This window comes from Notolabrus celidotus, chromosome 17 (genome assembly GCF_009762535.1).
Source record: "Notolabrus celidotus isolate fNotCel1 chromosome 17, fNotCel1.pri, whole genome shotgun sequence".
Taxonomy (NCBI): domain Eukaryota; kingdom Metazoa; phylum Chordata; class Actinopteri; order Labriformes; family Labridae; genus Notolabrus; species Notolabrus celidotus.
Genome location: NC_048288.1, coordinates 19,212,829 through 19,231,173, shown reverse-complemented (window position 1 = coordinate 19,231,173; position 18,345 = coordinate 19,212,829). Strand labels below are relative to the sequence as shown.

The 18,345-nt window shown below is 41.7% G+C and overlaps 1 protein-coding gene across 1 annotated transcript; it reads left to right on the top strand.

The window, feature by feature from the left end:
- The first annotated feature begins 1,259 nt into the window (after nucleotides 1-1,259).
- LOC117828888 (myosin-6-like) lies at nucleotides 1,260-14,183 on the top strand. Its single transcript, XM_034706264.1, has 37 exons — nucleotides 1,260-1,460; nucleotides 2,331-2,474; nucleotides 2,553-2,709; nucleotides 2,806-2,833; nucleotides 2,919-3,024; nucleotides 3,112-3,204; nucleotides 3,417-3,480; nucleotides 3,561-3,659; nucleotides 3,741-3,844; nucleotides 4,651-4,789; nucleotides 4,919-5,037; nucleotides 5,124-5,273; nucleotides 5,350-5,520; nucleotides 5,611-5,920; nucleotides 6,010-6,080; nucleotides 6,157-6,362; nucleotides 6,602-6,725; nucleotides 7,991-8,127; nucleotides 8,216-8,471; nucleotides 8,566-8,808; nucleotides 8,885-9,061; nucleotides 9,139-9,284; nucleotides 9,372-9,462; nucleotides 9,546-9,935; nucleotides 10,611-10,737; nucleotides 10,835-10,953; nucleotides 11,037-11,233; nucleotides 11,349-11,532; nucleotides 11,632-11,797; nucleotides 11,892-12,016; nucleotides 12,112-12,420; nucleotides 12,531-12,734; nucleotides 12,818-13,114; nucleotides 13,204-13,308; nucleotides 13,392-13,487; nucleotides 13,566-13,700; nucleotides 14,059-14,183. The coding sequence occupies exons 1-37, from the start codon at nucleotides 1,260-1,262 to the stop codon at nucleotides 14,077-14,079; spliced, it is 5,811 nt and encodes a 1,936-aa protein (XP_034562155.1). The 3' UTR covers nucleotides 14,080-14,183.
- Nucleotides 14,184-18,345: the final 4,162 nt, after the last annotated feature.

The following is an 18,345-nucleotide window of genomic DNA, read 5'->3' as shown; positions in this document are numbered from 1 at the left end:
GGTGGTCCCCTCAATAAACACCTGATTTAAGGATCTCCTTTAGGAACTTAACAGCTATTACAAGCCTTGACCTGTCGTCTTCATAATGTGTACATGTGTGAGGTGTTAAGTGCCGTGTATGATCCAAACATTCATTTACAGTATGGAGTGTGTTAAACCTTTCAAGCAGGCGGCTGTCATAAACAGTTTTTTTATTAAAGGAGTCAGCTGAGTCCACTGACTGCCAGAAGGAAGAATCCAAGATGAACAATTCACAAGTTTATCTTTGTCCTCCTGCACAATACAAGGCAGACAATACAAGGGTTAGTTTACAGAGACCGTTTAATGACCTGGAGACAGAAGAAGTTCATCTATCTTTAGACCAAAAAATAGATATAAACTGAACTGAGTATCGACTGAAGCTCTGACTTTTATTATAATTTTATTCAGACTTAAATTGTATTATTTTTTTCACAAGTACAAAACAATCAAACAAGATTAAAGCCTGGGATCGTGTTGGGAAGTGGGATGTGAAATTCTCTAAATTGTCAGATATCAGCCAAAATGTTGATATTTTTTAGAATTGGTTGATTACTAGGTCACTTAAATGTCAAAATAAAAATAGATGTCAATCTAAGGCCAGTTTCACAGGCCAGCAGGCACATGGGAATACTTTGGTATGCACTTCTATCTCCAAATACAGACCTGCCCTTTGTTCCTTAGTGCCCTTTGTTGTCTTCTGTGATCTTATTGGGCAGCTGTGGGCTAAGCTCTGCCTCCTGGATGTATAAAAAGGAATAAATCAGTGAAAGGAGTAACAACAGGAAGACAACATCTGCAGGTAATTATACACACTTTTTTACTCATCCTGACTATAGAGTCACAAACTTAAAATATACTTTATATTATTTTGTTTCCTTTCCAGAGACCCAACCTGACAAGTCTATCAAGAAGAAGACACAAGGTATGTATCTCCAAGATTTTATTCTACAGAATAAATACATTTAATTATAAATTGTTTCATTAGTATTGGTAAATGATACTGACTGACTTTTAAAACAGATATAACTTAAAGAAAGCTTGTAAATCTGTAGCATAAATGTTGGTTTTCATGGTTCATATGTTTCTTCCTTTAAAATTCACATACTTATCCTCTTACTGAAACGAGTAATTTTCTGAACATTTTAAATCAATAGCATCAAAAACATTTAATAGAAATCTTGTAAAGTTAAACCAGGCCACTGAATGATATAACTGTTTCTTGGTTCATAGCTTTCAAGATGGGAGACGCCCTCATGGCGGAGTTCGGGACGGCTGCTTCTTTCCTGAGAAAGTCAGACAAGGAGCGTCTGGAGGCCCAGACTCGACCTTTCGACATAAAGCGGCAGTGTTTCGTGCCTGACCCTGAGGTTGAGTATGTCAAAGCCACAGTCACCAGCAGAGAGGGCGGCAAAGCCACCGTTGATACAGAGTTTGGGAAGGTAAGTTGGAGCTTTCACTGTTAAATGTTCGGTTAAGTCAACTTTATTTATATAGCACATTTAAAAACAACCAGTGTTGGCCAAAGTGCTTCACAAGGTAAAAAGTGAAAAGTACAAAGTACATGAAGACAACAATAAACAACAACGTAACAGGATATTACTGTCCTCTTCACGAAGAGAAGGCCATAGAGAAGAGATGTGTCTTCAACAGAGATTTAAAACATTCAACAGTGGGGGTCGATCTTAATTGGAGTGGCAAGCCATTCCAGAGCTTGGGGGCCGCTGCTGCAAAGGCTCGGTCTCCCCGGGTTTTAAGGCGACTTTTAGGCATATCCAGGAGCAGCTGGTTTGTTGACCTCAGTGCTCGAGCTGGATTGTGAACATGGAGAAGATCAGCCAAGTAGGATGGTGCCAATCCATTTAGGGCCTTGTACGTTAAAAGCGCAATTTTAAAATCAATCCATTGACGGACTGGGAGCCAGTGGAGAACACGCAGCACAGGTGTGATATGCTCCCTCTTTTTCCTGCCAGTCAGGAGGCGAGCAGCAGCATTTTGAACAAGCTGCAGACGCTGAATAGATGACATGTCTAAGCCCACATACAAAGAGTTACAATAGTCGAGCCTAGCCGTAATAAAGGCATGTACCACTCTTTCTATATCTTTGTGAGGGAGATAGGCCTTCACCTTAGCTATGAGTCCCAGCTGGAAGAAGCTGGACTGAACCACAAAAGAGATTTGTTTTCCAAATTTGAAGGCACTGTCAAAATGAACACCAAGGCTCTTTACAGAGGAGTGAATATTAAGGTTAAGTGACTCAACAGTCTAATAAGATGAATTTAAACTGAGATGTTCTCCTTGGGAAATCTTAGACTGTCACCCACAAGGAGGAGGACATCCACCCGCAGAACCCGCCAAAGTTTGATAAAATTGAAGACATGGCGATGTTCACCTTCCTCCACGAACCTGCCGTGTTGTTTAACCTCAAAGAGCGTTACGCAGCATGGATGATCTATGTGAGTAAAGACCACAAACACAGATATCTCTCCTCACTTTGAAATCATCTCTTAAGAAAAACTGTGTCCATGTTTCAGACCTACTCAGGGCTTTTCTGTGTGACCGTTAACCCATACAAATGGCTGCCGGTCTACGATCAGTCTGTCGTTAATGCCTACAGAGGGAAGAAGAGGAGTGAAGCTCCTCCTCACATCTACTCTATTTCTGACAACGCATATCAGTACATGCTTGCAGGTGTGTTTATTTCTGTAGTATATCATCAGTAATCTCTGACACAAGCTCAACATTTAGAGGAGAAATGAAACACTGACTTTGTCTTAAATCTTTCAGACAGAGAAAACCAGTCAATCCTTATCACGTAAGTCCTTTAATCAGTCATAAGATAACACCTGGTTTGATCTATAGACAGATTCATATTCATTTCTTATCATGATTGTTTTCAGCGGAGAATCTGGTGCTGGAAAGACTGTGAACACAAAGAGAGTCATTCAGTACTTTGCCAGCATTGCAGCTGTTGCTGGCAAGAAGGATGCTGCTCAGGAAAAAAAGGTGGGTTTGAAACAGGTTCCTTAGATCCATAATAACTGAGATATAAATAAACTTAGTTACATGATGAGTCATCCATCAAATCTTCAGGGAACCCTGGAGGATCAAATCATCCAAGCCAACCCTGCTCTGGAGGCTTTTGGAAACGCAAAGACCATCAGGAATGATAATTCTTCCCGATTTGTGAGTATGATGTCACTCATTGCATTTATGAAATACTTTGTCATTATTCATTTGTTTAAATTTATACACTGCATTTTATCCAGTGACGCCTCAGTCTCTATACAGGTGATACTTAAACACCAACATGCAGAAAATAAAGGACAATCAAATTCCAATGTGTTATCTTGAAGGAACACTTTTAACGGTCCAGTCTTGTCTTTTCTTTCTCAAAGGGTAAATTCATTCGAATCCACTTTGGTGTCAGCGGAAAACTGTCCTCTGCTGACATTGAGACATGTAAGTGTGAAATGAACATCACTCTGCAGCACAACACTGAAACAGCATCTCAAACACAATCTCATTGTTATTTTTGTCAGATCTGTTGGAAAAATCTCGGGTCACTTATCAGCTGAAGGCTGAGAGAGATTATCACATCTTCTACCAGATTCTGTCTCAGAAGAAACCGGAGCTGCTCGGTGAGTGAAATTGAAAAACGTTCAGCCTTGAAATAAAAAGGTTTCAAACACAAACTGAAATGTTTGTTTTCTTTCTGTCAGAAATGCTGCTCATCACCAACAACCCGTACGACTACAGCTTCATCTCCCAAGGAGAAACGACTGTAGCCTCCATCAACGATTCAGAAGAACTGATGGCTACTGATGTAAGTGGTTGTCAAGTCAAGTCAACTTTATTTATATAGCACATTTAAAAAAACAACGGCAGTTGGCCAAAGTGCTGTACAAGCTTAAAAAACACAATCAACAAAAACAAATAGTAATTAAAAAGAACATATATTAAAAACACAATAGATAACAAGAAAAAAGCCACAATAAATAAAAACAAAAATAAAATGTAGGATGTCTCGCTCAATAGGTATTAAAAGCCAGTGCGAAGAGGTACGTTTTAAGTAGTGATTTAAAATTCTCAAGGGTCTGAGCATGCCTTATATCAGGAGGCAGACTGTTCCACAGTGTGGGAGCAGCCACCACAAAGGCTCGGTCACCTCGAGTTTTGAGCCTCGCCTTGTGCCAAAAGTCCAAATATTGAGTTTTACAGTTCAGTCAGACAACTCTAAGCTGAAGTTTATCAATACAGCATTATGTATCTGTGTTTGGCATCTAGGCTCCGAACATCATTACTCCTCACAGAACAACTTATTTGCAGAAATTGAGGAGTAATGAGATAGGACTAACCCCCCTTGGAGCCTACAGGTGGATGCTGGGGAGGAGGTGGGGTTGAAGTTTGCACGCAGCACTGGAGCAGGTCAGCAGTATCACTGGCAAGGCAGAGGCATGGCAGAGACAGGAAGACTTGCGTCTTAAATAGACCGCCAAATGGTGGATGTTAAGATCAGCTTATGGAGAGGATGACATGTCAGTATGAATGAGTGCAACTTGAGTTGTCTACTCGAACTAGCTTGCAGGCGGTGTTCCATTTGTCTCATATTTATTTGTTATTTTGTTAAAGGAAGCTTTTGATGTCCTGGGCTTCACCCAAGAGGAAAAGAATGGTATCTACAAGCTGACAGGTGCCATTATGCATTATGGGAACATGAAGTTCAAGCAGAAGCAAAGAGAAGAGCAGGCAGAGCCTGATGGCACTGAGGGTAAAAAAACATCATCATTCAAACAGTTACATTTTATGCCCTAAAAACACGAGTATAACCTCCAGAAATCTACAGCTGTTTGACACACATTCATGGGTCCGTTCCTTTCCAAACAACCTTCATTTACAGATGTGGACAAAGTTGCATATCTGATGGGTTTGAACTCTGCTGACCTCATCAAGGGTCTGTGTCACCCCAGAGTCAAGGTTGGCAATGAGTGGGTGACCAAAGGACAAAGTGTTCAGCAGGTAAGTTAGAGGTGTTACGTTTTAAGGGGCTTCACTGTGTTTGTGTTTGAAGGATAAAGGAACTGAATCATTGTATTAACACACAGGTGTACTACTCCATCGGTGCACTGTCCAAGTCAGTGTACGAGAAAATGTTCCTGTGGATGGTGATAAGAATCAACCATTCACTGGACACCAAGCAACCTCGCCAGCACTTCATTGGCGTGCTGGACATCGCTGGATTTGAGATCTTTGATGTAAGTTGGACAGATTTCACTGACAAATGGTTTGAAGAAAACCCTCTGTAACTTATTTTCTATGTGCTCTTCTTAGTTCAACACCTTTGAGCAGCTGTGCATCAACTATACCAACGAGAAGCTGCAGCAGTTCTTCAACCACCACATGTTTGTGTTGGAACAAGAGGAATACAAGAAAGAGGGCATCGTGTGGGAGTTCATTGACTTTGGTATGGACCTGGCTGCCTGCATCGAGCTCATTGAGAAGGTAAGTGTAGAGTTACTATATATATTACAAGTGTGAGTAGTTCTCTGACAGGTTTACATTCAGTTAATCCTGATGCACTGCTTCTTTCAGCCCATGGGCATCATGTCCATCCTTGAAGAGGAGTGCATGTTCCCCAAAGCCAGTGACGCCACCTTTAAAGCCAAACTGTATGACAACCATCTTGGGAAAAGTCCAAACTTCCAGAAGCCTAGAGTGGTTAAAGGGAGGCCAGAGGCTCACTTTTCCCTGGGTCACTATGCTGGTATCGTCGATTATAATATCGGTAACTGGCTCGTGAAGAACAAGGACCCCCTGAATGAGACTGTGGTTGGACTGTTTCAAAAGTCCACCATGAAGCTATTGGGTGTCCTGTTTGCTGGGTACACTGGTGCTGATTCAGGTGAAGGATATTTTATTGATTATTCTTTGAAGTGTTGAAGGAGAAAAATAAATCACATGCATATGTTCACGACATCGATTCACCTGCAGATACCGCCAAGGGAGGAAAGGGAGCAAAGAAGAAAGGTTCTTCCTTCCAGACTGTGTCTGCTCTGCACAGGGTAAAACTGCTCCCTTTGGTTTCAACATGAACCTCTTTAGACAGAGTGTGTTTAATGTTTTTGTCCAAATCAACAGGAGAACTTGAACAAACTGATGACTAACCTGAGGTCGACTCACCCCCACTTTGTGCGCTGCATCATCCCCAATGAGACCAAGACTCCGGGGGCGATGGAGAATCCTCTGGTGATGCACCAGCTGCGCTGTAACGGTGTGCTGGAAGGCATCAGGATCTGCAGGAAGGGATTCCCAAACAGGATCCAGTACGGAGACTTTAAACAGAGGCAAGATATATTTGTTAATCAACCTTACAGAGATCTCCTCATGCACGTTATTATCTTTAAAGATATCCATCACAGGTAATGTGGGCGTCAGTCAGTGTAGGTCAGATCCAGCAGAAAAAGTTGGATTGAACTGGGTCAGATAGTGGATCTGGACTGGTTTAAAGCATGTAAACAATCCATACCTTATTTTTTCAATCTGATTTAGAAATTGTGACGATCTAATGATTGTATTGTTCCAGATATCGTATCCTGAACCCTAATGCTATCCCTGAGGGACAGTTCATCGACAACAAAAAGGCTGCAGAAAAACTTCTGGGCTCATTGGATATCGACCATGAGCAGTATAAACTGGGGCACACAAAGGTTGGTGTGTTTACAATGACTAAAAAAGCAGGGTTTATGTTGGAATGATAATTCAGTGAGGATTAATTAGGCCCAACAGTTTAATTCACAGTGGAGTAAGTTATACTAGCTCTGTTTTCTCCCTGGTCTTCATAGAAAAGCCTGAAGCAGTGAGAGAAGCAGAGACCCCACAAAACAAAGCAGCATCACTCAGTTCAGTCAGGACCAATCTCGTGAAAAGAATGAATTATTTGCATGCAATAAGTTATATTTCAAATCAAATCAAATCAACTTTATTGATATAACACTTTGCACACAACACAGTTGATCCAAAGTGCTTTACAACAGAAAATGAGGAAAACAAAGAGAAAATGAAAAATAAAAAGCACACAAACAGAGGGAGAGAGAGGGAAAGAAGAGTGGCCAGCGAGCAATATAATTAAAAATGAACAGTAATGACAAGAAATATAATTAACAGTGCAGTGAGTATCTGAGCCAGTGAGGTTAAGGGCCGTTAAAAGCTAATGAATAAAAGTGCGTTTTGAGACGACTTTTAAAAGTCGCGACCGAGGGGGAGAACCAGGTGGTGGGGGGAAGAGGATTCCACAGTTTTGGGGCACAGATGGAGAAGGCCTTGTCCCCATATCTCTTTGTCCTTGCTGTTTGGACAGACAGGAAGTTTTGGTGTGGTGATCTGAGTGCTCTGACAGAGTGATATGGTGACAGGAGTTCTGAGATGTAAGAGGGGGCCAAACCATGAAGCACTTTATATACGAACAGAAGGATTTTGAAATGAATTCTGTAGCTGACCGGAAGCCAGTGTAGGGAGGCAAGAATTGGTGTTATGTGGTCTCTCTTTTTTTGACCTTGTCAGGATCCTGGCTGCTGCATTCTGAACTATTTGAAGGCAGGATAATGAGGATTGAGTGATGCCAAAGTACAAGGAGTTGCAGTAATTGACGCATGATGATATTTGGCGGTATGGCTCTGTTCTGGGAGCTCCCTGCCCTTCCACATGCCTACGTGGAAGGGCAAAGCCTGAAGTGGGGAGAGCACACCACCCGTCTTCTTCATGTGCATACACAAAAAGTCAAGGCAGGGAGAGCAGCAGCAAAGACCTCTAGGGGTTCAGAACAGAGCATGTATCAGTGACAATACATTGCATGGAAGGGTGGAGCGTAGAAGGAGGTGTTAAAGAAGGCAGTTTACCTTTAAGGGTATCAGCTGATTCATCAAGAATCTGAGCTGAACTTGAAGAGTTTTTAAGTTGTTTTTGTTGTACCCAGGTGTTCTTTAAAGCTGGTCTGCTCGGTGTTCTTGAGGAGATGAGAGACGATCGACTTGCTCTCATCATCACTGGAATTCAAGCGAGATCCAGAGGATTACTCGCCAGGATTGAGTTCCAGAAGATCGTTGAACGCAGGTTGGGACGTGACTTTTAACCTTTTTTTGTTTTTCAAATGAGTCAAAGCACAGGCAAACAGATTTCAAACTAATGATGTTGTCTTCAGGGATGCTCTACTGGTGATCCAATGGAACGTGCGAGCCTTCATGGGTGTCAAGAATTGGCCCTGGATGATGTTGTACTTCAAGATCAAACCTCTCCTGAAGTCGGCTGAGACAGAGAAAGAAATGGCGAACATGAAGGAGGAATTCACAAAACTGAAAGACGCATTTGCCAAATCTGAGGCACGCAAGAAGGAGCTGGAGGAAAAAATGGTCACCCTTCTCCAAGAGAAGAACGACCTTCAGCTTCATGTCCAATCTGTAAGATCAGTTGTTCAGTTGAAGTAAGTTGTTCATTAAACATACAACAATGTGTATTGGCAAATATTTCTAAAATACAATCTTTTGTCTGCAGGAACAAGACAATCTTGCAGATGCTGAGGAGCGCTGTGAGGGTCTGATCAAGAGTAAGATCCAACTGGAGGCTAAAGTCAAAGAGCTGACAGAGAGGCTGGAGGATGAGGAGGAGCTGAACGCAGAGCTGACAGCCAAGAAGAGGAAACTGGAGGATGAGTGTTCAGAACTGAAGAAGGACATTGATGATCTGGAGCTGACTCTGGCTAAAGTGGAGAAGGAGAAGCATGCCACGGAGAACAAGGTAACAAGCAGCAGAGAGAAGATGAGAATATATCCTTTTTCCCAACCTGACACAAACTGTGATGTGGTTTTTTTAGGTTAAAAACCTGACTGAGGAGATGGCAGCTCTGGAAGAAATCATTGCTAAACTAACCAAGGAGAAAAAAGCTCTCCAAGAGGCTCATCAGCAAACGCTGGACGACCTGCAGAGCGAGGAGGACAAATGCAACTCTCTGACCAAGGCCAAAGCCAAACTGGAGCAGCAAGTTGATGATGTGAGTAATATTTGGAACTGAGTCCCATCTTCCAGAGACACAACTGATGGAGTAAATATGTGTTATTTCCTCCGAAGCTTGAAGGATCATTGGAACAAGAGAAGAAGGTGAGGATGGATCTGGAGAGAGCAAAGAGAAAACTGGAAGGGGACTTAAAGTTAACCCAGGAAAACGTGATGGATCTGGAGAACGACAAGCAGCAGCTGGAGGAGAAACTCAAGAAGTAAATCTCATCCCTTGCTTTCACAAATACATTGCCTAACCCACAATAGCAAACTAATAAATCCAATCATCTTATCATTGAACGCAGGAAAGACTTTGAACTCAGCCAGCAGCTGAGTAAGATTGAGGATGAACAAGCAATGAGTGTACAGCTCCAGAAGAAACTTAAGGAGTTACAGGTAACTTAAAAAAACAGCAACATAATACAAAGTATAATACAATCTTTCACTAAATACCTAATCATGTAATGAAAATCATGAAGGCCCGCATTGAAGAGCTGGAGGAGGAGCTGGAAGCAGAGCGAGCTGCTCGGGCCAAAGTGGAGAAGCAGCGATCCGACCTGGCCCGAGAGCTGGAGGAGATCAGCGAACGTCTGGAGGAGGCCGGAGGAGCGACCTCCGCACAGATCGAGATGAACAAGAAGAGGGAGGCCGAGTTTCAGAAGATACGTAGAGACCTCGAAGAGTCGACTCTGCAGCATGAAGCCACGACCGCCACCCTGAGGAAGAAGAACGCAGACAGCGTGGCCGACCTGGGCGAGCAGATCGACAACCTGCAGAGAGTCAAACAGAAGCTGGAGAAGGAGAAGAGCGAGCTCAGACTGGAGCTGGATGACGTGGTCTCCAACATGGAGCAGATCATTAAAGTGAAAGTATGTTTTTTGTTTTTTTTAAGTTATATTTTTTGGGCTTTTTGCCTTTATTCCATAGGACAGCTGAAGAGAGACAGGAAATATGGGGAGTAGAGAGTGGGGGAAGACATGTAGGAAATGGTCGACCGGTCGGGAATCGAACCAGCGACCCCTGCGACAAGGACTGTAGCCTCTGTATGTGGGGCGCTTAGACCGCTAGGCCACCAGCACCTCAAAGTGAAAGTATGTTGTCTTATTCAGTATTCAGATGGAGCTGAAACTCATGAAAATAAAGATAAAGTTAGTGAACAGCTGTTTTGTATTAAAAATAATTACAGCATGAATTCATTTCAGAGGTCTGGCTGGGATTCATAAATGTCACTGTGTATAGCTTTAACACACATTGTGTAATAATAATAATAATCTTATATTCAATGTTGGTAAACTGGTTATTAAAGCTAGTGTCCTGTCTTCCAGCTTCTACTCTTTATGCTAAGCTAGGCTAAAAGGCACTGTGGTTAACACACTGAAAGTCATATTGACTTCCTCTTTTATCTTTGGAAGTAAGGCTAACAATCTTCTTAACCAAAATGTCTTTCCAACTCATAATGTTTGGGTCTTATACATGTTCTGACTTAGATTATTGTACAACAAAACCCAAAATATGTAATTTAACATGAAGTGTCCTGATCACAGGCCAACCTGGAGAAAATGTGCCGCACTCTGGAGGACCAAATGTCAGAATATAAATCCAAATCAGAGGAAGGCCAGCGTACCATCAACGACTTCGGCATGCAGAAAGCAAAGCTCCAAACTGAAAATGGTAAAGCTGTTTAAGTGTTTTTTATACTGCTACTTATATATATCATGAGAAAAAGATTGCTCACACCTGCAGTTGGACTCACACTTTCATTCTCCAGGTGAGCTGTCCCGACAGCTGGAGGAGAAGGACTCGCTGGTGTCTCAGCTGACTCGAGGGAAGCAGTCATACACTCAACAGGTTGAAGATCTGAAGAGACAACTCGAAGAGGAAGTCAAGGTCTCTCTCTCAGGACTTCATGTAAATTCACAGCTTGAAATCTTTTAGGAAAAATGACAGGATCTTATGTTTTATCACTGCAGGCCAAGAACGCACTCGCCCATGCGGTGCAGTCTTCCCGTCATGACTGTGACTTACTAAGAGAGCAGTTTGAGGAGGAGCAGGAGGCCAAAGCGGAGCTCCAGCGCAGCATGTCCAAGGCCAACTCTGAAGTGGCTCAGTGGAGAACAAAGTACGAGACTGACGCCATCCAGAGGACGGAGGAGCTGGAAGAAGCCAAGTACGGGTTCACAAACTTCTTAGACAGAACACTTTGAGCATACCTTCAAACCTGAACACAAAGCATATTTAAAAATGTATCTTCATGTTGTGATGTTATCTATTTATGCTATCAGGAAAAAGCTAACTCAGAGATTACAGGATGCAGAAGAAGCTGTTGAAGCAGCTAATGCTAAATGTTCATCTCTGGAGAAGACCAAACACAGGCTTCAGGGAGAGATTGAGGATCTCATGGTGGATGTGGAGAGATCAAATGCTGCAGCTGCTGCTCTGGACAAGAAACAAAGAAACTTTGACAAGGTGACCACCCTTTAAGCGCCTTTAATCCAAACCAAATACTCCTACTAATAAATATTGATTCAGGAGGGTCTGACATAATTTGATCGGCATCCAAACCAGGTCCTGTCTGAGTGGAAGCAGAAGTATGAGGAGTCCCAGGCTGAGCTGGAGGGCTCCCAGAAAGAGTCTCGATCTATGAGCACCGAGCTCTTCAAACTGAAGAACTCTTATGAAGAATCTCTGGATCATCTGGAAACCATGAAGCGAGAGAACAAGAATCTCCAAGGTAAGAAGATAAAGCACAATTCAACTTTAAACATACACGCTCATAAGACAATGCAGGTTAGTAAATAATGCAAAATAAAAATGCATCAAAACAGAGGAGATTTCTGACCTAACTGAGCAACTTGGTGAGAGTGGAAAGAACATCCATGAGCTGGAGAAGATTCGTAAGCAGCTGGAGCAGGAGAAGGCAGAGATCCAGTCTGCTCTGGAGGAAGCGGAGGTAAAACTGATGCTGCTATCTTTTTTTCATTGATCATTTTTTTTATAAATTTTTCTCATCGCTTTGGATGATAAGCTGTGATTTATTTTGATCAGGGTTCACTAGAGCATGAGGAAGGTAAGATCATGCGAGCTCAGCTGGAGTTCAACCAGGTGAAGGCCGAAATGGAGAGAAAGGTGGCGGAGAAGGACGAGGAGATGGAGCAGGCGAAGCGTAACCATCAGAGAGTGGTGGACACTTTGCAGACCTCCCTTGAGTCCGAGACTCGCAGCAGGAATGAAGCCCTGAGGCTGAAAAAGAAGATGGAAGGAGACCTGAATGAGATGGAGATCCAGCTGAGTCAGGCCAACAGACTGGCATCCGAGGCTCAGAAGCAGCTGAAGGGACTCCACGCTCATCTGAAAGTACGACAGAGATTGAACTATTTAATACAGTTTGATCTGACATTGATTTCCGTCATGAGTGGATCTGTATGAGCGCTGACTTTTTTGTATCAACACATCTTTGTGATCAGGACGCACAGCTGCAGCTGGATGATGCTGTGCGAGCAAATGATGATCTGAAGGAGAACACCGCCATCGTGGAGCGTCGGAACAACCTGATGCAGGCCGAGCTGGACGAGCTCCGGTCTCTGGTGGAGCAGACGGAGAGAGGTCGTAAACTGGCTGAACAGGAGCTGCTGGATGTCAGTGAGAGAGTTCAGCTGCTGCACTCTCAGGTACATCTGCATTATTGTATTGTTAGCATCGACTGTAATTCGTTATCAGAAAGAGAGGAATTGACAAAACTGTGACTCTTCAGAACACCAGCCTCCTGAACCAGAAGAAGAAGCTGGAGACCGACACGGCTCAGCTTCAGGGCGAGGTGGAGGAGGCGGTGCAGGAGTGCAGAAACGCAGAGGAGAAGGCGAAGAAGGCAGTGACTGATGCCGCCATGATGGCGGAGGAATTGAAGAAAGAGCAGGACACCAGCGCTCACCTAGAGAGGATGAAGAAAAACATGGAACAAACCATCAAAGACCTGCAGCACCGCCTGGACGAAGCTGAACAAATCGCCCTGAAAGGTGGCAAAAAGCAGGTCCAGAAGCTGGAGGCCAGGGTGAATATTTTTTATTCTACATAATTTCTAAGTTAGCATAGAGATAAATGTAATTGACAAAGCTAATTATAAAACTGACTTATTTTCAGGTGAGAGAGCTGGAGAATGAGATCGATCTGGAGCAAAGAAGGAGCAGTGAGTCAGTGAAAGGGGTCCGCAAGTACGAGAGACGCATCAAAGAGCTGACCTACCAGGTGAGTATTACATTATAATGACTGTTAACACAAACTAACAGATGACAATCCAACATTTATCATCTACATGTGCTCTTCAACAGACAGAGGAAGATAAAAAGAATCTGAGCCGTCTGCAGAACCTGGTGGACAAACTGCAGCTGAAAGTGAAATCTTACAAGAGATCTGCAGAGGAAGCTGTGAGTGAAACCTCTTCACCTCCATTTATTGTAGACATTTTTAACGTCCCTTTGGTTAATACAATCTTTGTTTTGTAGGAGGAACAGTCAAATGTTAACCTGGGGAAGTTAAGAAAGTTACAGCATGAGCTGGAGGAAGCCGAGGAGCGGGCAGACATTGCCGAGTCTCAGGTCAACAAACTGAGAGCCAAGAGCCGTGACCCTGGAGCCAAGGTCAGCTGTCAATACATCAATATGTCAACAAATATAGATATAAATATCAGTTTAATTAGTACATCAATATTACACTACATTTAAATGCGAATATACTGTGTGAATCAATATATCAATAAATTGATACATCAATACATCAATCAATCGAAGTTTTAAATATTAATATATTAAAATATCATTTTTTTATGTATCAATAAATGTGTGTATTGATAATCTGTTTTAATATTCTGCATTCGTACTTCAGATTTAAATGATAAACTATGTTTTAAACTGTTGTGATGAACAATGATGATGAACAATATCTGACTCTGTTGTTTTTATGTTCATAATATGCATGAATGTTTTTATTTTGTTACAGAAAGCTCTGGATGAAGAGTGAAGCCTGAGCCAGGATCCTTTTTTTTTGTAGTTTTAGTGAAACTGTAGTGTCTTAGTTTCTTTTTCCTTCATGCAACATGAGTGGAATAAAGACTGCCTGCAGCACCTGCTTTGTGTTTCCTGTTTAAAAGAGAACAACCACATGCTAACAAAGCTAATGCTTCAGCTGATGGAGTGTGATAGGGAGATTTATTAACCCTCCTGTTATGTTCGTTTCTCCGGAACAGCAATAATGTTGCTTGGTCAATTTGACCCGGGGCATATTCAATTATCCAAAAGTCTCAGAACCCCAAAAAATCCCAATAAACATATTTTAAATCTCATTTTTAACTCCATTACTAACCATTTAAATCAATATTTAGTCCATTGGTGTTCTTTAATTCTCACAGACCATGATTCAATGAGGATAAGTCACTTGTTTTTCATGAAAATTAATGTTAAAACTTTTTTTAATGTACATTGGAAATACCTAAATATCAATACAATAGTTTTACATGACATAGATTTTTTTTAATTTCATTTTACATCTTGAAGTTTTTTCTTTTTATGAAGTGATGTTGATAAATTAACACGAGACACCTCTTCTGTCACATGCTGCTCAGATTTTTATGCTGCATTTAGCTGGTTTGGAAGACATATATTGCCTAAAATGGACTTAAAAAAGGGTCAGTTTGACCCGCAACATAACAGGAGGGTTAAGCACTTTGAGTTAAAAAAGAAAATCTGAATCTAATCAATTACCAAACTCTGATCACATGACCTAAATTCAGTTTATACCTGTTGACAACCTGGATTATTCACTACAACTAAGGTATGACTGTAATCCAAGTGACAGGTATGGAACATGTAAGTGACAGATGAGTGACAGATATGGAACAAGTGAAATTAATCTCTACTGTTCTGTAAAGTTATCCGTCACCACTAGATGGCCACAGAGCTTCACTCACTTTAATTTACTTTATAGTGAAAAATAAATAAACCAAGTTATTAAAGTTATTAGATATTTAAATATTCAGAGGTTTGGGTTCGGGTCAGTTTACTTTGTGAAGCTGACTCAAAACATCTGAGAGCTTTGATGAGCAGAGGATGAACTATTCTGTTTTAGCTTTATAATATGACTTTTATTTCAACAGGTCAAACAATAATCAATAATCCTGATAATAATTAATGTATCATTAAAATAATAGTTATGGGGTGCTGATTTGCCCTAGTGGTTAAGTCGCATGATCCCATGTACACTGTCAAGTCAAGTCAAGCTTTATTTATAAAGCACATTTTAAAACAACCTCAGTTGACCAAAGTGCTGTACAGTTATTAAGATACAATATAATCATACACAAATATAACAATAAATAAAAACAATAAAAGAATAGAAAGAGCTCAATTTAGGAAATAAAAAGAGTAAAGAAATAAAAAGCCAAGGATTCTTGTTTAGCTGGGACTGAACGCCAAGGAGAAAAGATGGGTTTTTAGTAGTGTTTTCAAGTGCTCAACAGACTGTGCAGCTCTAACATGGAAAGGTAGGCTGTTCCACAGCTTTGGGGCCACCACAGAGAAGGCTCTGTCCCCAAGAGTAGAGAGTCTGGAGCAAGGTACTGCCAGGAGCAGCTGGTTTGATGACCTAAGTGCTCTGGAAGTACTGTGAGGCTGTACAAGATCTGATAAATAAAACGGTGCCAGACCATTTAAACACTTAAAAACAATTAATAAAACCTTGAACTGAATCCTAAAGTTAACAGGAAACCAGTGCAAAGATGCAAGGACAGGACTGATGTGATCACGCCGTTTCTTACCAGTCAGCAGGCGGGTGGCTGCATTTCAGACTACCTGTCACTGTCCTTAAGCGGGGGCCCGGGTTTGATTCCAACCTGCAGCCCTTTCCAGCATGTCACATCCCACGCCTGCTCCCTTTTTTCTGCTCTGTCCACTGTCCTATCCTCTGAAATATACATATTTTTAAAGATATTATTTCCTGAAAGTCTTTATTATTTATGTATAAGATATAGATATGGTTGACCTGGAAAATACTCAGCTTGTTGGTTTGTTAAACTCTCTTAAAATCTTGACAGCAGTGAACACGTCAAAGCTCTTATTTTAAAAAAAATAAAATATGTGTGGCTGTCTCAGACCTTAACAGCACCTAGATAGGGTATTATCTAATCGCTGTGGCGTTTTAGAGACTATTAGTTTAACGTGGATAGGGATAATGTTGGACAGGTTGAGACCAAACAATGTTGAAGTCATCTTTTAATGCGCTTCCTATTGGAGGACAAACTGATCATAAGTTTGGAGGGAGGTGTTCAAATGTTCTCTAAAGCTGATTAAGGATAATTCATCCTGCCAGAGCTACAGTTATATAATAATAATCATGTGTTGTCTGTGTCTCAACTGAAGGAGTGTAACACAGTGTGACGGAGCCTTCTTACCTCTCATGAAACCTCAGCACCCTCATTATTCTTTAACTGGTTTATTGATCAGACAGCAGCATTTTTTTTTCCCTGCGTAGAGGTTTGACAACTTTCTCTGAGTCAGCAGTTACTATCAGAACAAATAGACAAAAGATGGGTAACTACTGATGACTCAAATTATAACCCAGATTTACTGTATGTTCCACTGAAGAAAAACAGTGAAACCCAGTTAAGCAGTTTGATTGTTAGACAAAACCACATGCAGTGACTATCACCACAGGTGGTGCCAAAGAGAACCAAACACACAATTCCAGTGAAGTTCAAAGACACTTCTCTGCACACATGAAGCAGCTGTAACTAATGTCAGATCTTATAGATGAAGACAGTTCTGATTGAACCTCTGGAACAAATGAAACAAGAGAAAGTTGAAGACAAAGTTCACTGCCAGCAAACACACTCACACTTAGCTGGTTTATTGACAGTTTATGTCACTGTCACCACAACAGTGTGTGTGTGTTTCCACGGCGGGGAGAAAAGAAGGGAACTCCCTCTTAAATAACATGAAACTGTTTAACTGCCCCACCTAAAGCCTTTCAGGGCAGAGAGCATTGTGATTAATCTGATCATAGAAAAGCTGGAATGAGGCCTAAGGCACTGAATCTTGTTTGTTTAAGCTTACAACAAAACTTTCAACTGCACTGCAATAACCTTTATTCATTGTTTATTTTTTTCTGGGTCTTTTATGCCTTCAATTAGAAAAGATGGGACATTGGATAGAGCAGAAAGCCTGGAGAGAGTGGGGAATGACATGTGCCGTAGTTTGGAATCGAGCCCAGACTGCCTTGACTATAGCCTCTGTATATCAATAACCTTTACCTCTTTTTAAATGCATGTCAATAATATTAAACTTTTTGATACACATCAATAAACTTTTATTGTTTTAAACCAGGAACAAAATAATTCAGACATATCCCTTTGAGAAGAAGCCTGCCTGTTCAGAGATCCTCTGCCTCACTCTGGCATTCACTGCCTCGACACACACACACACACACACACACACACACACACACACACACACACACACACACACACACACACACACACACACACACACACACACACACACACACACACACACACACACACACACACATCTGGAGACTCTGCAAAAACACCCTTTTTTGTTGCTTAGAGTGCCCTCCAAAAGCTTTCTTGTTTAAGAACCAACTATTAGAGACCACATGCTCTACAAAGTGACAACAGAATCACCTGTTCACTCACTCCCACATAAGGCGCTTTTCGACCGCAGGAACTTAACCCCGGAACTATGTGCGTATCGACCGGAGGAACCAGGGTCTAAATTTAGTTCAGGGGTAGATCATCTCCCCCCTGAAAAGCCCCTGCTTGGGGGGTATTGCTTTTCAAAGGTCCTGGGACTTTCGGTTGAATGTTAGGTGTTTGTGAAGTTTACACAGTTCTTGAAACACAGAGGGAGTTCCTGGGAATGCATACTAGTTTAGTTATTTATTAAGATTTCAAAATATTATTTAATATCATTTTCTTTCTCCATACGTCACTGCCCTGATTTGCACAATCTACCCGGGACTTCAGCCCGTGGTTGAAACGCAGACAACAATGGGGGCACAGGAACCTTTAGTTCCGGGGAAAGTAGTTCTGGGGGCTAAAAGACCCCGGAACTCTTGGTTGAAATGCACCTATAGACTGATGGATACAAAATAATACAGAGGACATTCAGAGAGACAGCTTTCAACATCCTTACACCTTCTGTTTTATGGAGAGTGTAGGTTAAAGCAAACTGTTTCGACATCAGTGCAGAACCTTTAGGTCAGACCCCGACC

Coding starts and splice junctions, on each gene's coding strand:
- LOC117828888 (XM_034706264.1), top strand. CDS start 1,260: ATGGGAGACGCCCTCATGGCGGAGTTCGGGACGGCTGCTTCTTTCCTG. Junction 5,274..5,349: donor CTGGATTTGAGATCTTTGAT/GTAAGTTGGACA, acceptor TGCTCTTCTTAG/TTCAACACCTTTGAGCAGCT. Junction 9,463..9,545: donor AGAAACTTAAGGAGTTACAG/GTAACTTAAAAA, acceptor AAAATCATGAAG/GCCCGCATTGAAGAGCTGGA.